This window comes from Thalassophryne amazonica, chromosome 2 (genome assembly GCF_902500255.1).
Source record: "Thalassophryne amazonica chromosome 2, fThaAma1.1, whole genome shotgun sequence".
NCBI lineage: Eukaryota > Metazoa > Chordata > Actinopteri > Batrachoidiformes > Batrachoididae > Thalassophryne > Thalassophryne amazonica.
In genome coordinates, this window is record NC_047104.1 from 3,050,400 (window position 1) to 3,074,910 (window position 24,511).

Sequence of the window (24,511 nt, forward strand, 5' to 3'; positions counted from 1 at the left end):
GGAGTGCTTAGTGCACTCTGTTTCAGTGTGGAAGGTTCCCAGATTAAACCCCACCCCTGCCACATTTCTTCATGTAATGTGGAGTTGTGTCAGGAAGGGCATCTGGCGTAAAACTTGTGCCAATTCAATATGCAGATCCACCTGGGGTTTGCTGTGGCGACTCCGAGTGCAAACAAGGCAGCAGCCGAAAGGGACTTACTATTAACTATTATTATTATTATAAGTAGTAAAATGAAAAATGTCTTCAAAAGTGGACCTTTAATCAAGGGGTGTTGTGGAGGGCACGTCCCCCCACAACACCCTCTTCCTGACTGGATGCGCCCCTGGTTTACAGTCTCTGAGCAGGAACAATCAAGAATTTGTGTATTTATGTGGAAATTGCGATCTGACTGAGGTAAGAAGGTTTTATAAGCATATTTTATGTAATGCCATCCTCAGAAAGAGATTTAGGTGTATTTTGGAAAAAAAAAGAGTTGGTGTTTGTTGGGTCTCCATGTGTGTTTTAACCAGTGTTGCCACAGTTACTTTGAAAAAGTAATTTAATTACTGATTACACCTTGAAAAAGTAACTTACTTTACTGATTGCTCAATTTTAAAAGTAACTAAGTTAAATTACTAGTTACTTTAAGCAGCTGCTGACATCACCCCCACCCCCCCCCCCCCCCCCCCCCCCCACCAGCTCAACATGAAAATGATAACCTGTTTTGCCAAAACTCACTTCATTGGAAGTGCATTTTTAACAGTAATGTCAAGTAAACAATGTTTGTCCTGACATTTTAAGTTGAACTTAAATACTATTTTCTCAAAAAAAAAAAGATTTGTTAAACATGAAATAAAGTCAGTCTTTCTTCAATGAATACAAACACTTGTTTATAAAAAATAAAATAAAGTCAGTCTTTCTTGACCTCATATTTAACTGTCAATTTCTAACCTACATTGTATCAGGCTTGGTTAAGAGAGACGGCTGGACACAAATGCAGGACTCGAACAAAAGGCCCTGTGTGTAAAAACAGTTTACTGAAACAGCAAACGGGGTCTGCTACACAAAAAGGCAGTCCAACAAGAGCAGAAGTACAAGGAACATCAGGCTTAGGCGTAGTCAGTAATACAGGCAGGTGGTCAAAACACACGAAAGGCAAGCAGGTCGAAAATACACAAAACAGAGCTGGAGAGAAGGAACAAGGCGCATCAATCTGGCAAAGGAGCAGAGCAGATTGAAGAGTTTATATACACCCAGGTGATGAGCTGCAAAAAGGAAACAGGTGTGTGTGGAAAGAACCAGAATGAGGGTGTGGTCAGAGAGAGAGAGAAACGCCCACCACCAAGAACCAAGAGACAGACAAGAGAGACAGGGACAGACAAACCCAAGCAGGAAAAAACCAACAAGAGAATAAACAAACCAGGAAGCAACTGAAAAAAGGAAGCAAAAAAAAAAAAAAAGCAAAACAAAACAAAAAAAAACCTCACATCCTGACACATTGTTTATAAATGTAACTATTAAATTCTTTTGACTGTTTTTCTAACATTTAAATTCTTTCTAAACATTTTAGTTGTTGAAATTATTATTATTATTATTAATATGCATATACCGCGGACATGAATGAGCGAAGCTTGTCAGCATCTCACCATGTCATTTAGGTCCTTCAGACTTTATTTTGAGTAAATGCTTCAGGGGAGCATTAGCATGGCAAAAACCTTTCAGCTTCTGGGGTGGCTCCGGCCCACCAGACCCCTCGCCTTTTTAAGCATTTTTCTTTATTTGCCTCTCACATGGCTGGAAAAGCTCCTCACATCTAACCATATCCTTTAGGTCCTTCAGACTTTTTTCAGTAAAATTGTTCTTGGGAGCATGAACAGGACTAAAACCTTTAGTCATGTTCCCTGCCTTTTTAAGCATTTTCCTTATTTTGCCTTTCAGGTTCTGGAGGGGCTCTGCCCCCCATACACTGCCTTTTTAAGCTTTTTTTTTTTTTTTTGCCTTTCAGCTGACCCCCCTAATTACAGCCCTATTAACCCCCTGCCACTTTAAGCATTTTTTTTTTAATGTAGATGTAAATTAATATTCAAAGTTTTCAGCTAGTTGACAGTCGGGCTGTACAATATGAACAAATTATCACATCTCCATATTGTCATATCAATATGATATATGATATGACTATGAATATGACTATGATTTGACACAAAGTGCAGCAACAGTGAAAATTAAACCTTCTTAAACAAAACAGTAATAATATCACACTCATTTTACACTCATCATAAGGTTAGGATACTGTGCCCTCCAAAAGTATTGGAACACTTGGAATTTCACACATTTTAATTTGTTTATGCCATTTTAAATACAAGAAATACAAAAAATAAAGAATAAAAATTTCTAAAATGATCTTCCTCAAACTCATACTGAAAGCAAATCTCTAAAACTTGATCAAACCTGTAAATAATAATCAGTTTTATTGCCAGTTTTCTTCAGACAAGTCAGGGGATGGAAACATGAACATTATGTCTTGGACTTTATTTACATCAGTTATGAAGAAATACAAAAGTTTCTTTCACCAAAACATCAAATCTACTTTTTCATCTCAAATGTACTTTCTGTCAAATTGTAGCTGAACTTTCAGGTCTTCTTTTGAAGAAAATCCTCCTCGACACCACTTCATCAGGAAGATGGATTTTAGATTTTTAATTCATTTATATCAAGGTGTAGAGATTTGCTTTCAGTTTGAGTTAAGGAAGATAATTTTTAAAAATGCATCTGAAATGGAATAAACAAATTCAAATGTTTGAAATATCAAGTGTTCCAATACTTTTGAGGGCAACTGAGAAACAGTGAGGAGTAACATCTTACATCTCATATATAGTGCAGCAGATAAGAGAATGTTTAGAGTGGAATCCTGAAAATGGTGATACAAACATCAAATTCAGCACAAATAATCCATAGACATGAACACGTTAAAAAAACTGATTGGCCACTTGAATTTTCAATAGTCAGCCAGGTAGGGGTCAGTTGAAGAATTACACAGGGGTCAAAATTAAAAGATGCTCCAATCATATAGAAAACTACACCACATTATTTGCCTGATCATAAAGATTCCAAAAAGGTATAGTTTGGACAATCTGTGACTGAATGTTCTGGAGTTATGAGGTAAAAGCAGCAAGAATGGTGACAAAGGTCAGTTTCAGTTTGTACAGGGGTCAAAAGTTAAAGTTGGTCCAATTTTGGTAAAAAAAAATGATGCAAATTATTAGTTGAGTTAATCAGGTTTTAAAAAGTAACAGTTTGCATCATGTCACACTTAGTTCATGTTACAGAGTAACATATGTCACATGTCATAGAATCCAATGGACATTGACCTTGTTTGACCTTTACTTTGGACACCAAACATTCAGCACTGTCAAAACTATTCCATTTATTAATCTTATTAGCTCAACCAATAATTTACATCACTTTTTACCAAAATTAGAGCAATTCTTTAACTTTTGACCCCTGTACAAACTGAAACTGACCTTTGTCACCATTCTTGCTGCTTTTACCTCGTAACTCCATAACATTCAGTCACAGATTGTCCAAACTATAGCTTTTTGGAATCTTTATGATCAGGCAAATAATGTGGTGTAGTTTTCTATATGATTGGAGCATTTTTAAATTTTGACCCCTGAGTAATTCTTCAATTGACCCCTACCTGGCTGCGTTCTTTTTTTTAAAGTGTAGTGTCTAAGCTGTATTTGTGCTGAATTTGATGCTTGTTTTTTTTTTTTATTTAACCTTTATTTTACCAGGGAAGTCCCATTGAGATTAAAAACCTCTTTTTCAAGGGAGCGCCGGCCAAGATGCAGCAATAAAAATACAGTTACAGTATAACAAATAAATAAATAAATTAATTAATTAAAACAAGTACATGTGAAGGAGGCTGTCTCAAGTGCTCTCAGTCTGGCTTTAAAGTCATTTAATGTGATCAGTTCTGTAAGTTTCCAGTCCTTTTGCAAAGTGTTCCATGAAGAAGGGGAAGAGAAGGTGAAGGACCTTTTCTCAGTTTCAGTGCAGACATAAGGAACAGAGAGCAGCAAATTATTCATTGGAACGCAAACCATAAGAATCTCTGTGTGATTAAGTTACAGATGTACGAGGGCAGTAATCCAAGCATGGCCTTATAAATAAAAGTATACCAGTGGATCAACCTCCTGGTGGACAAAGAAGGCCATCACACTCAAGAATACAGTTCACAATGATGAGTCAGGGTCCTACAGTTCATAATGAACCTCAAGGAAGCATGATATACAGAATCAATCTTTCTCAGGCACTGAGCTGAAGCATTCATATATAACAGGTCTCCATAATCTAAAATAGATAAAAAAAAAAAAAAAAGTTGCAGTAACAAGGCGCTTTCTAACCTCAAAAGAAAAACAACATTTATTTCAAAAGAAAAATCCCAGTTTCAATTTAAGTTTCTTCACAAGATTCTCGATGTGGGGTTTGAAGGTAAGAGTGTCGTCAAGCAAGATACCAAGATATTTGTATGAATGAACCGCCACAATGTCATTTCCCTCTAGCGTGGACACTGTAGGGGCAGTTTGAGGACCTGTTCTAAAATTTGAAAGTAACATGAGTTTAGTTTTGTTAGAGTTAAGGACAAGTTTTAGCTGCAGCAGTTTGTGCTGCACCACATCAAAAGCTTTTTGCAAAGATTTGACAGCATTGATGAACCAAAGTAGTAAATCATTGTATCATCAGCATAAAAATGCACACTGCCATCAGAGACATTATGTCCTACATCATTTACATACATGATAAATAACAAAGGTCCTAATACAGAACCCTGTGGCACCCCTTTGTGAATACTCATAAATTCAGAACACAACGCATCACATTTAATACACTGGCTCCTGTCACTCAAATAATTTGTGAACCAGGAAACTACATCATCTGACAGACCAAAGCTGACGAGCCTACGCTTTAAGACAAGGTGATCCACAGTGTCAAAGGCTTTTGACAGATCAATGAAGAGCGCTGTACAGTACTGCTTTTTATCAAGAGCAATCAGTATATCATTGATCACTTTTGTTGCAGCAGTGATGGTACTGTGCTTTTTTTTACTAAAGCCTGATTGCGGTTTTGAAAGAAACTCATTTGAGTATAAAACTCTTTACGTTGATCACATACAAGAGAGTCAAGAATTTTTGATAAAACACACAAATTTGATATTGGTCTGTAATTAGTTAAAACTGCAGGGTGACTTCCAAACTAAAGGAATTTCTTTGCTCTTGATTGATAGATTAAAAAGTATTGTGAGAGGCTGTGCAATAAAATCAGCAGCCATTTTCAAAAAGTAAGGCTCTATCAAGTCAGGCCCAGGAGGCTTTCTGTGATTCAGAGCTTTGAGAGCATTGCGAACTTGCTGTACAGTAAAAGGCACAAATGAAAAAGGTCCCCCAGAAAATATTTGAGAGTTTGTACAGTGAGGCACAGGGGCAGGGGCTTGTATCACCATTTGAATGATTGTTTCAGTTATCTGCTGCACTAATAAGCCAACAGAGCATGAACCAGCTGCTTCCTGTTATCTTAAACATGTGTATATAAGGCCCCCCCCCCCACCCCCCCCCCCGAATTAAAGGAGAAATGCTGCTTTTAACAACCTGGACCTCATTTCTGGCATAAAATACACTCATTTACGCACCAATATAAGTTTGGTGTCATTAGAAGTCCATAGTTCAAACAACATGTTCACTTCAAATCTAAAGCAAACATTTTTCTTCTTCTATTAAGGTGGATTAGAACTTTTTGTGGTACACAGCACCAACTACTGGACAGGAGGAACCTAGCAACCAGTAAGCATGTGACTCACTGATTTCAAAATGCAGCTCTTTCAGCCAGATGTGTGGTGCTGTGACAATCATCTGTGTCCAATCAGATTTCAGGGGAGTCCAGTGAATCCTCGGCCTCCACTCGAGCTCCACCCATGCCAGGAATTGTCCAATATTTGACATTTCTTGTTTGACTGAAAATTCGCCACTTCCTGTTTAAGTGTGAGCTTGCCACTGAGTTCCCGTGAGATTCCATGGGATCTCATCTGTCAATCCAGGAAGTATTTGACATTTGAACATTTCTTGTTTCACTGTGGCTTCAAAATTTGGCACTTCCTCTTTAGGACGCCCTGTACCATGAGCGAGCTTCGCGCTGCTGCATGATGCTTTGCTCGTATTATTATTATTATTATTATTATTATTATTATTATTATTATTATTATAAATGTCTTCAAAAGTGGACCTTAATCTCGGGGTGTTGTGGGGGGGCTGTGTCTCTCTCTCCCCACACCCACTTTAGATCTGGGTTCGCCCCTGGTTTGCCGTCTGAGCAGGAAAAAATGGGTATTTAAGCAGAAAATACGACCAGATTGACAGGTAAGAAAGTTTTATCAGCATTTTTTACAGACAGAGACTTTAGATGCATTTGGGTGGAAAAAGAACATTAGTATTTGACACACTGGGCGTCTGCGGCTGTTTTTTGCGAGGACACTCACACAGCTGCACAGACTTTAAAAGAAAAAGGAAAGTGTAAAAATGTCGTTGTAAAGCTCAGTGCAGGGGTGCTGCCATCACCGCACTTTGAGAGATGACTGTTTTTTCAACTCGGAGCTGCTGCGGAAGACAGCAGATGAACAGATCACAGCATCAAACGCTAAACGTGGGTGAAGTGGGCGGTTCAGTCGAACCCCTGAACTCCACCTACCCACAGGAAAGTTTTAATGCTGTGATCAACCCACACTATCTCTGTGACTGACTTACTGGGCACCCCTGATTTATACTGTATAAAAATACAAAAATAATAGTAACGCACAGAGACTCAGAGAAGTAACTTTAATCTAATTACTGATTTGGAAAGATTAACATGTTAGATTACTGAAAAAAGCGGTCAGATTAGAATAACGGGTTACTAAGTAACGTGTTACCAGCGTCATTGGATTTAACTACAGTGAGGACACTCACAGACACACACAGAGACACTCAGAGACATTCACAGACACAGAGAGACACAGAGAAACACTCAGAGACACTCAGAGACACTCACAGACACTCAGACACTCACAGACACACACAGACACAGAGAGATACTCACAGACACTCACAGACACACAGAGACAGAGAGACACTCAGAGACACAGAGAGACACTCACAGACACAGCAAGACACAGAGAAACACTCAGAGACACACAGAGACACTCACAGACACAAAGAGACACTCACAGACAGAGAGATACAGAGAAACACTCAGAGACACTCACAGACACTCAGACACTCACAGACACACACAGACAGAGAGACACTCAGAGACACACAGAGACACTCACAGACACAAAGAGACACTCACAGACAGAGAGATACAGAGAAACACTCAGAGACACTCACAGACACTCAGACACTCACAGACACACACAGACAGAGAGACACTCAGAGACACACAGAGACAGAGAGACACTCAGAGACACAGAGAGACACTTACAGACACAGAGAGACAGAGACATAAACACACAGCAGTTTGACCCACTGCCCCCCCGGTGATGCTCTGTGAGCAGGAAACAGAAACATTTGAATATTTTGAACGTGGTAAATTTTTTCTCTTGCCTCCAGCCTTGATTTTGCATCGGCATGAACGCTGCCCTTTGTCAGCCCAATTTATGGAAATCCGCTGTCACGATGGAGAACTTTAATCCATGATGTAGACATGATGTAGACATGATGTAGACGTGATGCAGACGTGATGTAGACGTGATGTAGACGTGATGCAGTCGTAATGCAGACGTGATGTAGATGTGATGCAGACGTGATGTAGACGTGATGCAGACGTGATGTAGACGTGATGCAGATGTGATGTAGACGTGATGCAGATGTGATGTTGGCGTGATGCAGACGTGATTCCGACATGATGTCGACATGATGTAGATGTGATGCATACATGATGTTGACATGATGCAGACATGAGGTCAACATGATGTAGACGTGATGCATACATGTGTAGATGTGATGTTGACATGATGCAGACATGATGTTGACATGATGTAGACATGATGTCGACATGATGCAGACGTGATGTAGACGTGATGCAGACGTGATGTAGACATGATGCAGACATGATGAAGACGTGATGTAGACGTGATGCAGACATGATGTAGACGTGATGCAGACATGATGTCGACATGATACAGACGTGATCTAGACGTGATGCAGACATGATGTATATGTGATGCAGACATGATGTTGACATGATGCAGACATGAGGTCAACATGATGTAGATGTGATGCAGATGTGATGCAGACATGATGTTGACATGATGCAGACATGAGGTCAACATGATGTAGACGTGATGTAGACGTGATGCCGATATGATGCAGACGTGATTTTGACGTGATGCAGATATGATGTAGATGTGATGTAGGCGTGATGCAGACATGATGTTGACATGATGCAGACATGATGTCAACATGATGTAGATGTGATGCAGACCTGATGTTGACATGATGCAGACATGAGGTCAACATGATGTAGACGTGATGCATACGTGATGTAGACGTGATGTAGATGTGATGTAGACGTGATGTTGACATGATGCAGACATGATGTTGACATGATGCAGACATGATGTCGACGTGATGCAGACATGATGCAGACGTGATGTAGACGTGATGCAGACATGATGTAGACATGATGCAGACATGATGCAGACGTGATGTAGACGTGATGCAGACGTGATGCAGATGTGATGTAGACGTGATGCAGATGTGATGTAGACGTGATGAAGATGTGATGTTGGCGTGATGCAGACGTGATGCCGACATGATGTCGATGTGATGCAGATGTGATGTAAACATGATGCAGACATGATGCAGACGTGATGCAGACGTGATGTAGACGTGATGCAGACATGATGTAGACGTGATGCAGACGTGATGTAGACGTGATGCAGACGTGATGCAGACATGATGTCGACATGATACAGACATGATCTAGACATGATGCAGACATAATGTAGACGTGATGCAGACATGATGTTGACATGATGCAGACATGAGGTCAACATGATGTAGACGTGATGCAGACGTGATGTAGACGTGATGCAGACGTGATGCAGACATGATGTCGACATGATACAGACATGATCTAGACATGATGCAGACATAATGTAGACGTGATGCAGACATGATGTTGACATGATGCAGACATGAGGTCAACATGATGTAGACGTGATGCAGACGTGATGTAGACTTGATGTAGATGTGATGTAGATGTGATGTAGATGTGATGTTGACATGATGCAGACATGATGTTGACATGATGCAGACATGATGTCGACATGATGCAGACATGATGCAGACATGATGTAGACGTGATGCAGATGTGATGTAGACATGATGCAGACATGATGCAGATGTGATGTAGACGTGATGCAGACGTGATGTAGACATGATGTAGACGTGATGCAGACATGATGTCGACATGATACAGACGTGATCTACACGTGATGCAGACATGATGTAGACGTGATGCAGACATGATGATGACATGATGTTGACATGATGCAGACATGAGGTCAACATGATGTAGATGTGATGCAGATGTGATGCAGACATGATGTTGACATGATGCAGACATGAGGTCAACATGATGTAGACGTGATGTAGACGTGATGCCGATATGATGCAGACGTGATGTTGACGTGATGCAGATATGATGTAGATGTGATGTAGGCGTGATGCAGACATGATGTTGACATGATGCAGACACAATGTTGACATGATGCAGACATGATGTTGACATGATGTCGACATGATGCAGACGTGATGTAGACGTGATGTAGACATGATGCAGACATGATGTAGACATGATGTAGACGTGATGCAGACATGATGTCGACATGATACAGACATGATCTAGACGTGATGCAGACATGATGTATATGTGATGCAGACATGATGTTGACATGATGTTGACATGATGCAGACATGAGGTCAACATGATGTAGATGTGATGCAGATGTGATGCAGACATGATGTTGACATGATGCAGACATGAGGTCAACATGATGTAGACGTGATGTAGACGTGATGCCGATATGATGCAGACGTGATTTTGATGTGATGCAGATATAATGTAGATGTGATGTAGGCGTGATGCAGACATGATGTTGACATGATGCAGACATGATGTCGACATGATGTAGATGTGATGCAGACATGATGTTGACATGATGCAGACATGAGGTCAACATGATGTAGACGTAATGCAGACGTGATGCCGACATAATCAATCAATCAATCAATCAATTTTATTTATATAGCGCCAAATCACAACAAACAGTTGCCCCAAGGCGCCTTATATTGTAAGGCAAAGGCCATACAATAATTACGGAAAAACCCCAAGGGTCAAAACGACCCCTGTGAGCAAGCACTTGGCAACAGTGGGAAGGAAAAACTCCCTTTTAACAGGAAGAAACCTCCAGCAGAAACAGGCTCAGGGAGGGGCAGTCTTCTGCTGGGACTGGTTGGGGCTGAGGGAGAGAACCAGGACAAAGACATGCAGGCTACAGCCGCGAGCACCTACCGACAGGCCCGAAGCAAGCTACAGAGGCGAGCCATCATCCACCAGGCCCGACGCAGGCTACAGCAGCGAGCCATTATCCACCAGGCCCGACACAGGCTACAGCAGCGAGCCATTATCCACCAGGCCCGACGCAGGCTACAGCAGGGAGCCATCATCCACCAGGCCCGACGCAGGCTACAGCGGCGAGCAGCTACGACAGGTCCAAGCAAGCTACAGAGGCGAGCCATCATCCACCAGGCCCGATGTAGGCGACAGCGGTGAGCCATCATCCACCAGGCCCGACGCAGGCTACAGCAGCGAGCCATCATCCACCAGGCCCGACGCAGGCTACAGCTGCATGATGTTGACTAGACCCGGATAATACTTTTTACTCTACATTTAATGTTGATTCTAAATATTATACTGTTGATGATTTTCTACATGCTATGACAATGAAGGAAAAACTGTCAATTATCCACTTTAACTGTAGAAGTATGTATGCTAATTTAATGTTATCAAAGAATACGAGGTCTCTTAGATAATAAACCGACCCTTTTATTTTTTTTTTAACTATATGGATTTGAATGACATGCGATTACACCAATCATGCTTGAACCCTCGTGCGCATGCATGAGTTTTTTCACGCATGTCGGTGACGTCATTTCCCTGTGGGCAGGCCTTGAGTGAGATGTGGTCCCGCCCTCTCGGCTGAATTCCTTTGTTTCACACGCTGCTCGAGACGGCGCGCGTTGCTTTATCAAAATTTTTTCTGGACCTGTGAGGGAATATCCGAGTGGACACTATTCGAGAAATTAAGCTGGTTTTCTGTGAAAAGTTTAACGGCTGATGAGAGATTATGGGGTGTTTCTGTCGGTGTAAGGACTTCCCACGGAGCGGGACGTCCTGCAGCGCTTCCAGGCGCTGTCGTCGGCCTGTTTCGAGCTGAAAACATCCTAATTTAAGGCTTAATTCACCCAGGACATCGTGAGAGAACAGAGAAGATTCAGAAGAGGCCGGCATGAGGAATTTATGCGGACATTCCACTGTTTAAGGACATTTTTTAATGAAAGCCGTACGCGCAAATTCGCCGAGTCGTTTCCGTGACGACTCGGCAAATCTGTGTGCGCCAGCGACAGGGAAAACACCTCCGTGTTGAAAACCATTTGTAGAATTCAGGCGGCTTTTAATGGCTTTCAACAAGTGAGTAACTGAGAAATTGTTTAACAGCTTGGCATGTTCCAACTTGCCCGTTAAGATTTCAACGGAGTGGTTTTTTCCTGCCGCGACCCCCCGCGGTCGGGTCCGGCCCGACATGCGACTCTGCCCGCACGTTCTTTCATTACAAAATGACCGTTAACAATGGAATGTCCGAATAAACTCCTCATGCCGACTTCTTCTGAAAGTTATCTGTTCTCTGACGACTTACTGCGTCAACAGAGCCTGAAATGTGGAAGTTTCAACTTGAGACGCTGCCGCCTCGAAGCGCAGATCGCCGTCAGGCGCCGTGGAGCGTCCTTAAAGCGACACTACCAGACCAAATCTCTCATCAGCCGTTAAAATTTTTACCGAAAACCAGCTGAATTTATTGAATGGTGTCCACTCAGTTGTGCCTTACAGTTTTGAAAAAATTTTTATCAAACAAAGCAACAGTCTCTGAGCCATTCCTAAACAATGAAAAAAATACGACGAGCGGGTGGACGACTCCTCACTCAAAGACTGCCCACAGGCGAATGACGTAACCGACAGGCGTGAAAAAACTCTCGCATGCCCACGAGGGTTCAAGCATGTCTGATGTAATCACACGTGATTCAAATCCATATGGTTTTTGAAAAAAATAATAAGGTCGGATACTTTTCTAATAGACCTCGTATATACAGCAGTTTGCACATCCCATTAGTATAATGCTTTGTCAGAAACTTGGTTTAATGAGGACAAAGGTATTGACTTTGAAATAGAAGAATATGAACTTAAGTAGTTAATAGGAAAATAAAATAGGTGGAGGAGTGGCAACTATATATTCATAATAGCATTAGGTTTAAATTAGTAGAGGATATGACTCTGGCTATAGATAATGTTTTTAGAAGTTGTTACAATTGAAATCCATTATGATACGGAGAGAAATGTAATTGTTGAGTTGTTTGTATCGGTCTCCAGGAACTGATGTAGAATTATTCATTGACTGTGTAGGAAAATATTTTCAAAGAAGGAAAATAAACTATGTTTATATGTGGAGATTTTAATATAGATATACTAAATCACACAAAGCACAAATGGACTAATGATTTTCTTAATATGATGTTTGGCATGAGCCTTTATCCGACTATAACTAGACCTAGCAGGGTAACAGATCACAGTGCCACTTTAATTGATAACATTCTTCACAAATAGCACTATGAATGACATTTACAGGCGGCCTAATGGTCTGTGGATAGATCGGACCATCTACCAGTGGTTATTATATATAACAACAAAATTACAGATTGTAGAGGGAAAATGTTGTGTGGGCCGCTGAAGAGGAGGTACTTGCTGGCCCACCACCACCAGATGGCGCCCTGCTTGGAGTGCAGGCTCCAAGCACGAGAGGCGTTGGAGCGCTGGAGGTGAACAGCTGTCACCTATCAACACCAGCTGTCACCCATCACCACCACTACAAAGACCGGACTGCACTCCACCTCCTCGCCGGAAATCTTCTACATACAGGTAATTTTCTCTGCTGAACAAAACCTTGTGTAATAGTCTGAACTTCTTTTGCAGCCGTTTTCCTGTGGTGGTTTGCCTTATCTGTGGGATTGGCGTTTGGTGTGATCAGCGACGGCTTCGCTTCACACTCAACCAGATAAGTGGTTAGACAGGAGCTGCACGAGTGTGTGATTGGAGTGGAGGTTCTCCCTCCTTACTGTGTACAGACTGTGGGATTACTGAGTGTGCGAACTCACACTCATCCAGACTGTTTCTGTTTTCTGCCAGCAGTACCGGGTCTGACTGCTGAAGACATTGGCCACCTGGGGCGCAGGGCTTGGCGGCTCGGTGTTCTTCGGGTCCGTTGGTGCTGTGTGGGATCAGGCTCTTCTCGCACCAGACGTGCCTATCTTCGAGCCTGCCACACGTCACCTTTTTGTCGGATTGATATAGCGCATATTTGTATCTGTCTGTATTACGTTGTGCACCTTCACAACATTAAATTGTTACTTGTTGGTTATTCCATTGTCCCTTCATTAACGCCCCCTGTGTGGGTCCGGTCACGACACTTCCCCAACAGGGAAAAAACACATCTATAAACGGGTTTGTTCGGAGGAAGCAATTAAATCCCTGAACAATGATCTCAATTCCCAGGATTGGAACTTAGTTTATTGTGAGAAGAGGTGGACAGGGCTTATAGTAAGTTTATGGAGATATTTATGGAATTATATGACACACACTGTCCAATTAAGAAATATAGTTGTAAAAAAAGATTTGTGGAACGTCCTTGGATGCCAAAAGTCTACAGAATGCTTGTAGAATGAAAAATAGTCTTTACAAAATTTTTAAATTGAAAACTAAGGAAGCTGAAAGAAAATATAAGCTATATAAGAATAAACTAACAGAGCTATTAAGAACTAAAAAATTATATTATAGAAAACAACTGGAAAGGAATAAATGTGATACAAAAAAGGTTTGGGGAATATTAAAAGATCTTATGCAGCATGGAAGGAGAAAAACAATATATCCAGATTATTTTATTGAGAAGGATAAAGATAACTATGAGATGAGTGAAACTGTAAATCATTTTAATGTTTTTTTGTTAATATTGGCCCGGATTTGGCCAATAAAATTTCTGGTAAAGGTCCTGATTCTCCAATACTTAAGAGAAATAGAAATTCATTTTTTCTCTCTCCTGTAGATGAACTTGAAATTATTACTATTGTTAGAAAATTTAAAAGTAAATCATCAACTGATTTTCAAGATATTAATATGATACTGGTTAAAAAAGTAATAGAAAGTATTGTCAAACCACTTGTATATATTTGTAATTTATCTTTTATAACGGGAAAATTTCCAAGCAAAATGAAAATGGCTAAAGTTGTCCCTCTATTTAAAAGTGGAGATAAACACATTTTTACAAACTATAGACCAGTTTCTTTACTCCCACAATTCTCTAAAATTTTGGAAAAGCTATATGATAATAGATTAGAGTCATTTATTGGAAAGTATGAAATTCTTAATGAATGCCAATATGGTTTTAGGAGTAAGCGGTCCACTTCAATGGCAGTAATTGAAACCATAGAGGAGATAACCAATACTATAGAGAGAAGAAATATGCAGTTGGCATTTTTATAGACTTAAAGAAAGCTTTTGATACTCTTAATCATTCAATTTTGATTAAAAAATTAGAAATGTATGGTGTTAGGGAGTTGCACTGCAATGGATACAGAGTTACTTAACGGAGAGAAAGCAGTTTGTGAAAATGGGTGAGTTTACATCAAATAACTTGGAGATTTTATGCGGAGTACCCCAAGGTTCAATTTTGGGAGCAAAGTTATTTAATTTATATATAAATGACATATTTAATATATCCAAAGTGATGAGAATGATTTTATTTGCGGATGACACAAACATATTTTATGCAAATGAAAATTATAGTGAACTTACCCGTATTATTAATGAGGAATTGAATAAACTAAAAAGTTGGATGGACACAAATAAATTATCTTTAAATCTAGATAAAACTAAATAATGTTTTTCGGAAATTACAAAGTAAACTCTGAGATAAAGATATGTATAAATGGTGTTCAAATTGAAAGAGTATCAGAATGTAAATTTCTTGGTGTAATAATAGATGAAAAAATAAGTTGGAAAAAGCACATTAGATATATACAGAGTAAAGTTTCCAAAAGTCTCGCAGTTATTAATAAAGTTAAATATTTGTTGGAGCATGATGCCCTTCGAGTGTTATATTGTACATTGATTTTGCCTTATTTAACTTACTGTATAGAAGTATGGGGTAACAACTATAAGAGTTCACTTCATCCCCTCGTTATATTACAAAAACGCGCAGTTAGAATTTTGCATAAAGTAGGATATCTAGACCACACAAATGAATTGTTTATCAGGTCAAAATTATTAAAAATGACTGATTTGGTAAAGTTTCATACTGCATTACTAATGTTTAAAGCCAATAAAAATGAACTGCCATGTAATATACAGAAACTGTTCTGTAAAGAGAAGGACAGTATGGATTGAGGGGATGTGGTAACTTTATAGTAAATTATGTAAGAACTACTCTGAAAAGTTGGTGTGTGTCGGTATGTGGAGTTAAATTATGGAATCATTTGGACAACCACATTAAATTGTGTGGAAACATTTATAAGTTCAAAAAGAAATATAAAGAAATTATGTTAGTACAGTACACAAGTAAAAATGTTAATAGAGTTAGTAAGAAGTGTAGACGATTGCATAGACATTGAACAGTACTTGGTGTATGACATTATGTCAGTAATGATCAGGGTGCAAGACTATTTGTAATTGCTTAGAAGGTAAAAATGTGTTAAACTTTAAATGAACTGAAAATAATGGAATGCCACTGATGCAATTGTTAGTACCTAACTATATTCTAATGTAGATATAAAATGTAAATGTAAAATGTAAATATGAAATTGTTCTATTCTGTTTAGTTATGTTATTTTCTGATTTCTATCTTATTTGAGTGTATTTAACTGTGGATGGTAACGGGTGTACGGTGTACGGGGTGGGCGTTTACAAGCTTTTAGGCTTCAGCCCATGCCCTTTCAGCTGCACCTAATTTGAGAAACTGAGTTATTGTTGTATTTTCTTTTGTTTGTTTTTTATGTATGTTAGTAAGAGTTTATGTTGGTATTTTGTTTTGTTTATGTGCGTGCTGAATAAATTCATTCAAATTCATTCAAATGCTGTGGAGGGCAGAGGAGCCTGAAAGCTGAAGGCTCTGCCTCCCATTCTACTCTTACAAACCCTAGGAACTACAAGTAAGCCTGCAGTCTGAGAGCGAAGCGCTCTATTGGGGTGATATAGTACCATGAGGTCCCTAAGATAAGATGGAACCTGATTATTCAAAACCTTATAAGTAAGAAGAAGAATCTTAAATTCTATTCTAGAATTAACATGAAGCCAATGAAGAGAAGCCAATATGGGTGAGATATGCTCTCTCCTTCTAGTCCCCGTCAGTACTCTAGCTGCAGCATTTTGAATTAACTGAAGGCTTTTCAGGGAACTTTTAGGACAACCTGATAATAATGAATTACAATAGTCCAGCCTAGAGGAAATAAATGCATGAATTAGTTTTTCAGCATCACTCTGAGACAAGACCTTTCTAATTTTAGAGATATTGCGCAAATGCAAAAAAGCAGTCCTACATATTTGTTTAATATGCGCATTGAATGACATATCCTGATCAAAAATGACTCCAAGATTTCTCACAGTATTACTAGAGGTCAGGGTAATGCCATCCAGAGTAAGGATCTGGTTAGACACCATGTTTCTAAGATTTGTGGGGCCAAGTACAATAACTTCAGTTTTATCTGAGTTTAAAAGCAGGACATTAGAGGTCATCCATGTCTTTATGTGTGTAAGACAATCCTGCAGTTTAACTAATTGGTGTGTGTCCTCTGGCTTCATGGATAGATAAAGCTGGGTATCATCTGCGTAACAATGAAAATTTAAGCAATACCGTCTAATAATACTGCCTAAGGGAAACATGTATAAGTGAATAAAATTGGTCCTAGCACAGAACCTTGTGGAACTCCATAATTAACCTTAGTCTGTGAAGAAGATTCCCCATTTACATGAACAAATTGTAATCTATTAGATAAATATGATTCAAACCACCGCAGCGCAGTACCTTTAATACCTATGGCATGCTCTAATCTCTGTAATAAAATTTTATGGTCAACAGTATCAAAAGCAGCACTGAGGTCTAACAGAACAAGCACAGAGATGAGTCCACTGTCTGAGGCCATAAGAAGATCATTTGTAACCTTCACTAATGCTGTTTCTGTACTATGATGAATTCTAAAAACTGACTGAAACTCTTCAAATAGACCATTCCTCTGCAGATGATCAGTTAGCTGTTTTACAACTACCCTTTCAAGAATTTTGAGAAAAAGGAAAGTTGGAGATTGGCCTATAATTAGCTAAGATAGCTGGGTCAAGTGATGGCTTTTTAAGTAATGGTTTAATTACTGCCACCTTAAAAGCCTGTGGTACATAGCCAACTAATAAAGATAGATTTGTTGACGTGATGCAGACGTGTTGTTGGCGTGATGCAGATGTGATGTCGACATGATGCAGACATGATGCAGACATGATGTAGATGTGTTGTAGGCGTGATGCAGACATGATGCAGGCGTGATGTAGACGTGATGTAGACGTGATGCAGACATGATGTCCACATGATGCAGACACAATGCTGACATGATGCAGACATGATGTAGACATGATGTAGATGTGACGTAGACATGATGCAGATGTGACGTAGACGTGATGCAGATGTGATGTTGGCGTGATGCAGACATGATGTCGACATGATATAGACATGATGTCGACATGATGTAGACATGATGCAGACATGATGTAGACATGATGCAGACATGATGTAGATGTGATGTAGACGTGACGTAGACGTGATGCAGATGTGATGTAGACGTGATGCAGATGTGATGTTGGCGTGATGCAGACATGATGTATGATGCAGACATGATGTTGACATGATGCAGACATGAGGTCAACACGATGTAGACGTGATGTAGACGTGATGCCGACATGATGCAGACATGATGTTGACGTGATGCAGACGTGTTGTTGGAGTGATGCAGATGTGATGTAGACGTGATGTAGGAGTGATGCAGACGTGATGTTGGCGTGATGCAGACATGATGTCGACATGATGCAGACATGATGTAGATGTGATGTAGGCGTGATGCACACATGATGCAGGCGTGATGTAGACGTGATGTAGACGTGATGCAGACATGATGTCGACATGATGCAGACACAATGCTGACATGATGCAGACATGATGTCGACATGATGCAGACATGATGTAGACATGATGTAGATGTGACGTAGACGTGATGCAGATGTGACGTAGACGTGATGCAGATGATGTTGGTATGATGCAGATGTGATGTTGGCGTGATGCAGACATGATGTCGACATGATATAGACATGATGTCGACATGATACAGACATGATACAGCCCTGTGAACACGCAGTGGAAACCACATAGATTTTTTGTGTGCTTGTTGCAGGTTTTTCTGCCCTTTAGTGGATCTTGATGATGCTTCATTTGTTTTGTGGGTTAATCAGAAACATTATGTCCTGTGATTCCTTCAAAGAACACCTGATCTGGATGTAAATGATCCTAAAATTACTTACATTTTTAAATTTATAAATTATTAAACTTCACAAGATTAAAGCTGAAAATGTGCACTTTGAGCTGCTTCTCGCTGCCTTATCTCCTGTGGTAATAAAACATCATTACATTCACATCTGATGTGATAAATGTGTTCGTACATACTCTTCGAGTCATCAGTTCAGTTCGTTGCTCTGCAGCGACAGGTCCGGAGTGCAACGGTCGTCCTCGTCCACGCCCGTTCCAGAACGGCAACTGGTGGGAGACACAACAGCATATTAACATCTGCGTGGTGACTTTCATCAGCCAGGCAACAACTTCAGACGACAGTGACGCGTCTTCCTCACCACAGTCTGGAACATGGTAGGCCAGCTTTCATCTAGAACCGGGCTGTGATCTGGATCTTGCAGTCCCACTTGTACAGCAAATATAATGGGTCTGGCATAGTCTGTGGTCTCCTAAAACAGAAGAGGTACAGTCCATCCAGAAAATATTCACTGTGCTTCACTTTTTCCACATCTAAAATGGATGAAATTCATGTTTTTCCTCAAATTCTACACACAATACCCAATAATGACAACACGGAAAACAGTTTTTTTAGATTTTTGCAAATTTATTAAAAATAAAAATCTAAGAATGTCACAGTCTTTGCGATGAAGCTCTAAATTGAGCTCAGGTGCCTCCTGTTTCCACTGATCATTCTTGAGATGTTTCTACAGTTTAACTGTCGTCCACCTGGAGTAAATTCAGTTGATTAGACATGATTTGGAAAGACACACACCTGTCTACATATAAGGTCCCACAATTGACAGTCAGAGCACAAACCAAACACAAAGTCAAAGGAATTGTCTGTAGCCCTCTGAGACAGGATTGTCTGGAGGCACAAATCTGGGGAAGGGTACAGAAACATTTCTGCTGCTTTGAAGGTCCCAGTGAGCACAGTGGCCTCCATCATCTGGAAATAGAAGTTCAGATCCACCAGGACTCATTCTAGAGCTGGACACCCATCTAAACTGAGCGATCGGGGGAGAAGGACCTTAGTCAGGGAGGTGACCAAGAACCCAATGGTCACTCTGTCAGAACTCCAGCATTCCTCTGTGGAGAGAGAAGAACCTTTCAGAAGGACAACCATCTCTGCAGCAATCCACCATTCAGGCCTGTGTGGTAGAGTGTCCAGATGGAAGCCACTCCTTAGTAAAAGGCACATGGCAGCCCACCTGGAGTTTTAAAAAGGCACCTGAAGGACTCTCAGACCAGGAGAACAAAATTCTCTGGTCTGATGAGACAAAGATTGACCTGTTTGGTGTCATGTTTGGAGGAAACCAGGCACCATCCCTTCAGTGAAGCATGGTGGTGGCAGCATCATGCTGTGGGATGTTTTTTAGCAGCAGGAACTGGGAGACTAGTCAGGATTGAGGGAAAGATGAATGCAGCAATGTACAGAGACATCCTGGATGAAAACCTGCTCCAGAGCGCTCTGGACCTCAGACTGGGGCGACGGTTGATCTTTCAGCAGGACAATGACCCTAAACACACAGCCAAGATATCAAAGGAGTGTCTTCAGGACACTCTGTGAATGTCCTTGAGTGGTCCAGCCAGAGTCCAGACCTGAATCCGACTGAACATCTCTGGAGAGATCTGAAAATGTCTGTGCACCGACACCCACATCCAACCTGATGGAGCTTCAGAGGTGCTGCAAAGAGGAATGGACCAAACTGCACAAAGATAGGTGCACCAAGCTTGTGACATCATATTCAGAAGACTTGAGGCTGGAATTGCTGCCAAAGTTGCATCAACAAAGTATTGAACAAAGGCTGCGAATACTTATGGACATGTGATTTCTTAGGTTTTTATTTTTAATAAATTTGTAAAAATTTAAAAGAAACTTTTTCGTGATGTCATTATGGGGTGTTGTGAGTAGAATTTTGAGGGAAAAAATGTACTCCATTCTGGAATCAGGCTGTAACATCAAAAAACGTGGGAAAAGTGAGTACTTTCCAGATGCACATTAAATAAATTCCATTTTAATTCTATTCCATCTGCATCAGATGTTCAAAGCGCTTTACAATGATGCCTCACATTCACTCCGATGTCAGGCTGCTGCCATGCAAGGCGCCCACGACACTGAGAGCAACTAGGGGATTAAGGACCTTGCCCATTGGTCCTTAGTGATTTTGGCTGGGATTTGAACCGAGGATCCTCGGGTCTCAAGCCCAACGCTTAACCACTAGATCACCACCTCCCCTAAAAACATTAAAGATGTTTGCTTGAATGTAATCATCACACAGGAAGATCTAATGTCATACCTGGACTCTTGTTTTAATTAGTGGACTTGGATTGATTCATGATCAGTGGCGTTTTATCAGAGCTGCTTGCAGCGTGGACACGTCATCAGAAGGTGATGTGCTGAGATCAATTGCCAGGTGCAAATATCTAACATCACAACTGCAAATCTGCAAAATCTTGATTGAGGGGGCTGGAAGTGTAGTACAGAGACAGAGACAGACAGAGACAGTGACAAAGACAGACAAGACAGTGACAGAAACAGAGACATAGACAGACAGAGACAAGCAGAGACAGTGACAGACAGAACAGAGGAACAGTGACAGAGACATAGACATAGTGACAGAAACAGAGACATAGACAGACGAGACAGGCAGAGACAGTGACAGACAGAGACAGGCAGACAGTGACAGACAGAGACAGACAGAGACAGTGACAGAGACAGAGACAGACAGAGACAGATACAGGCAGAGGACAGTGACGAGACAGAGACATAGACAGACACAGACAGACAGAGACAGTGACAGAGACAGAGACTGACAGAGACAGACAGAGACAGACAGAGACAGACAATGACACAGACAGTGACAGAGACAGAGACAGACAGTGACAGAGAGACAGACAGTGACACAGACAGTGACAGAGACAGAGACAGTGACAGAGACAGACACAGACAGAGACAGACAGACACACAGACACAGACAGAGACAGTGACAGAGACAGTGACCTACAGTGACAGAGAGACAGACAGTGACACAGACAGTGACAGAGACAGTGACAGAGACAGACACAGAGACAGACAGTGACACAGACAGACACAGACAGAGACAGTGACAGAGACAGTGACAGACAGTGACAGACAGTGACAGACAGAGACAGACAGTGACAGACAGAGACAGACAGACAGTGACAGATAGTGACAGACAGACACAGACAGACAGAGACAGTGACAGGCAGTGACAGACAGTGACAGACAGTGACAGACAGTGACTGACAGACAGAGACAGACAGTGACAGACAGACAGACAGAGACAGTGACAGACAGTGACAGACAGAGACAGGCAGTGACAGAGACAGAGACAGACAGTGACAGACAGAGACAGACAGTGACACAGACAGTGACAGAGACAGTGACAGAGACAGAGACAGACAGTGACACAGACAGTGACAGACAGAGACAGACAGTGACACAGACAGTGACAGAGACAGACAGTGACAGAGACAGACAGAGACAGACAGTGACAGACAGACAGACAGTGACACAGACAGTGACAGAGACAGTGACAGAGACAGAGACAGACAGTGACACAGACAGTGACAGAGACAGACAGAGACAGACAGTGACAGACAGAGACAGACAGAGACAGAGACAGTGACAGAGACAGTGACAGAGACAGACAGTGACAGAGACAGTGACAGAGACAGAGACAGACAGAGACACAGCCAGTGACAGAGACAGACAGCGACAGACAGACAGTGACAGAGACAGTGACAGAGACAGTGACAGTGACAGAGACAGACAGTGACAGAGACAGACAGTGACAGAGACAGTGACAGAGACAGAGACAGAGACAGACAGTGACAGACAGTGACAGTGACAGACAGTGACAGAGACAGAGACAGGCAGAGACAGACAGTGACACAGACAGTGACAGTGACAGACAGTGACAGACAGTGACAGACAGTGACAGACAGACAGTGACAGACAGACAGACAGTGACAGACAGACAGTGACAGGCAGACAGTGACAGAGACAGAGACAGACAGTGACACAGACAGTGACAGAGACAGACAGAGACAGACAGTGACAGACAGAGACAGACAGAGACAGAGACAGTGACAGAGACAGACAGTGACAGACAGTGACTGACAGACAGTGACAGACAGTGACAGACAGACAGTGACAGAGACAGACAGTGACAGAGACAGACAGTGACAGACAGACAGACAGTGACACAGACAGTGACAGAGACAGTGACAGAGACAGAGACAGACAGTGACAGACAGACAGACAGTGACACAGACAGTGACAGAGACAGTGACAGAGACAGAGACAGACAGTGACACAGACAGTGACAGAGACAGACAGAGACAGACAGTGACAGACAGAGACAGACAGAGACAGAGACAGTGACAGAGACAGACAGTGACAGAGACAGTGACAGAGACAGAGACAGACAGAGACACAGCCAGTGACAGAGACAGACAGCGACAGACAGTGACAGAGACAGTGACAGAGACAGACAGTGACAGACAGTGACAGAGACAGACAGTGACAGAGACAGTGACAGAGACAGAGACAGACAGTGACACAGACAGTGACAGAGACAGACAGTGACACAGACAGTGACAGAGACAGACAGTGACAGAGACAGACAGTGACAGGCAGACAGTGACAGAGACAGGCAGACAGTGACAGACAGTGACAGACAGACAGTGACACAGACAGTGACAGTGACAGACAGTGACAGAGACAGACAGTGACAGGCAGACAGTGACAGACAGAGACAGACAGTGACAGAGACAGACAGTGACACAGACAGTGACAGAGACAGACAGTGACAGAGACAGAGACAGACAGTGACACAGACAGTGACAGAGACAGACAGTGACAGAGACAGACAGTGACACAGACAGTGACAGACAGTGACAGAAACAGTGACAGAGACAGAGACAGACAGTGACACAGACAGTGACAGAGACAGACAGAGGCAGAGACAGAGCATGTCCTGCTTCTGGAGGGTGTTCAGGTCTTCCGTGAGGTGCAGTGAGACATTACAGAGTATTTTTTATGTCTGTTGCTGCTCATGGAAGATTCTTCTCAGCTGTCTGCAGCCTCACAGCCAGTGAGACACACACACACACACACACACACACACACACACACACTGAACAAACTGGTTAAGAAGAGTGGCCCTGACTTTCCCAACTGCTCAGAATACGTAATCGTGCAGCAGATAAGTAAATATTCTGAGGGATCCTTCAAATGGTGATACAAGCACCAAATTTGGCACACATACTCTTAGACATTAGTCTTTTAAAAAGCTGGTACCCATGTGAACTTTCAATAAGCGACCAAGAAGGGGTCAATTGAAGTATTACACAGGGGTCAAATTTAAAATGCTCCACTCATATTGAAAGGTATTCCATATTATTTGTCTGATCATAAAGATTCCAAAAAGGTATAGTTTGGACTATCTGTGAATGAATGGTCTGGAGTTATGGGTAAAAACAGCAAGAACACTGGAAAGGTCAATTTCAGTTTGTACAGGGGGCAAAAGTTAAAGTTGCTCCAA

General features: G+C 41.4%; 1 protein-coding gene across 1 annotated transcript in view; it reads right to left on the bottom strand.

The window, feature by feature from the left end:
• LOC117501446 overlaps positions 1-24,511 on the bottom strand; it is a 190,361-nt gene that overhangs the window by 43,852 nt on the left and 121,998 nt on the right. Inside the window, 7 exon segments of the mRNA XM_034160351.1 lie at positions 8,495-8,994; positions 9,067-9,918; positions 17,828-18,778; positions 19,031-19,038; positions 19,126-19,171; positions 19,173-19,187; positions 19,280-19,390. Coding sequence (XP_034016242.1) covers positions 8,495-8,994; positions 9,067-9,918; positions 17,828-18,778; positions 19,031-19,038; positions 19,126-19,171; positions 19,173-19,187; positions 19,280-19,390 — 2,483 coding nt within the window.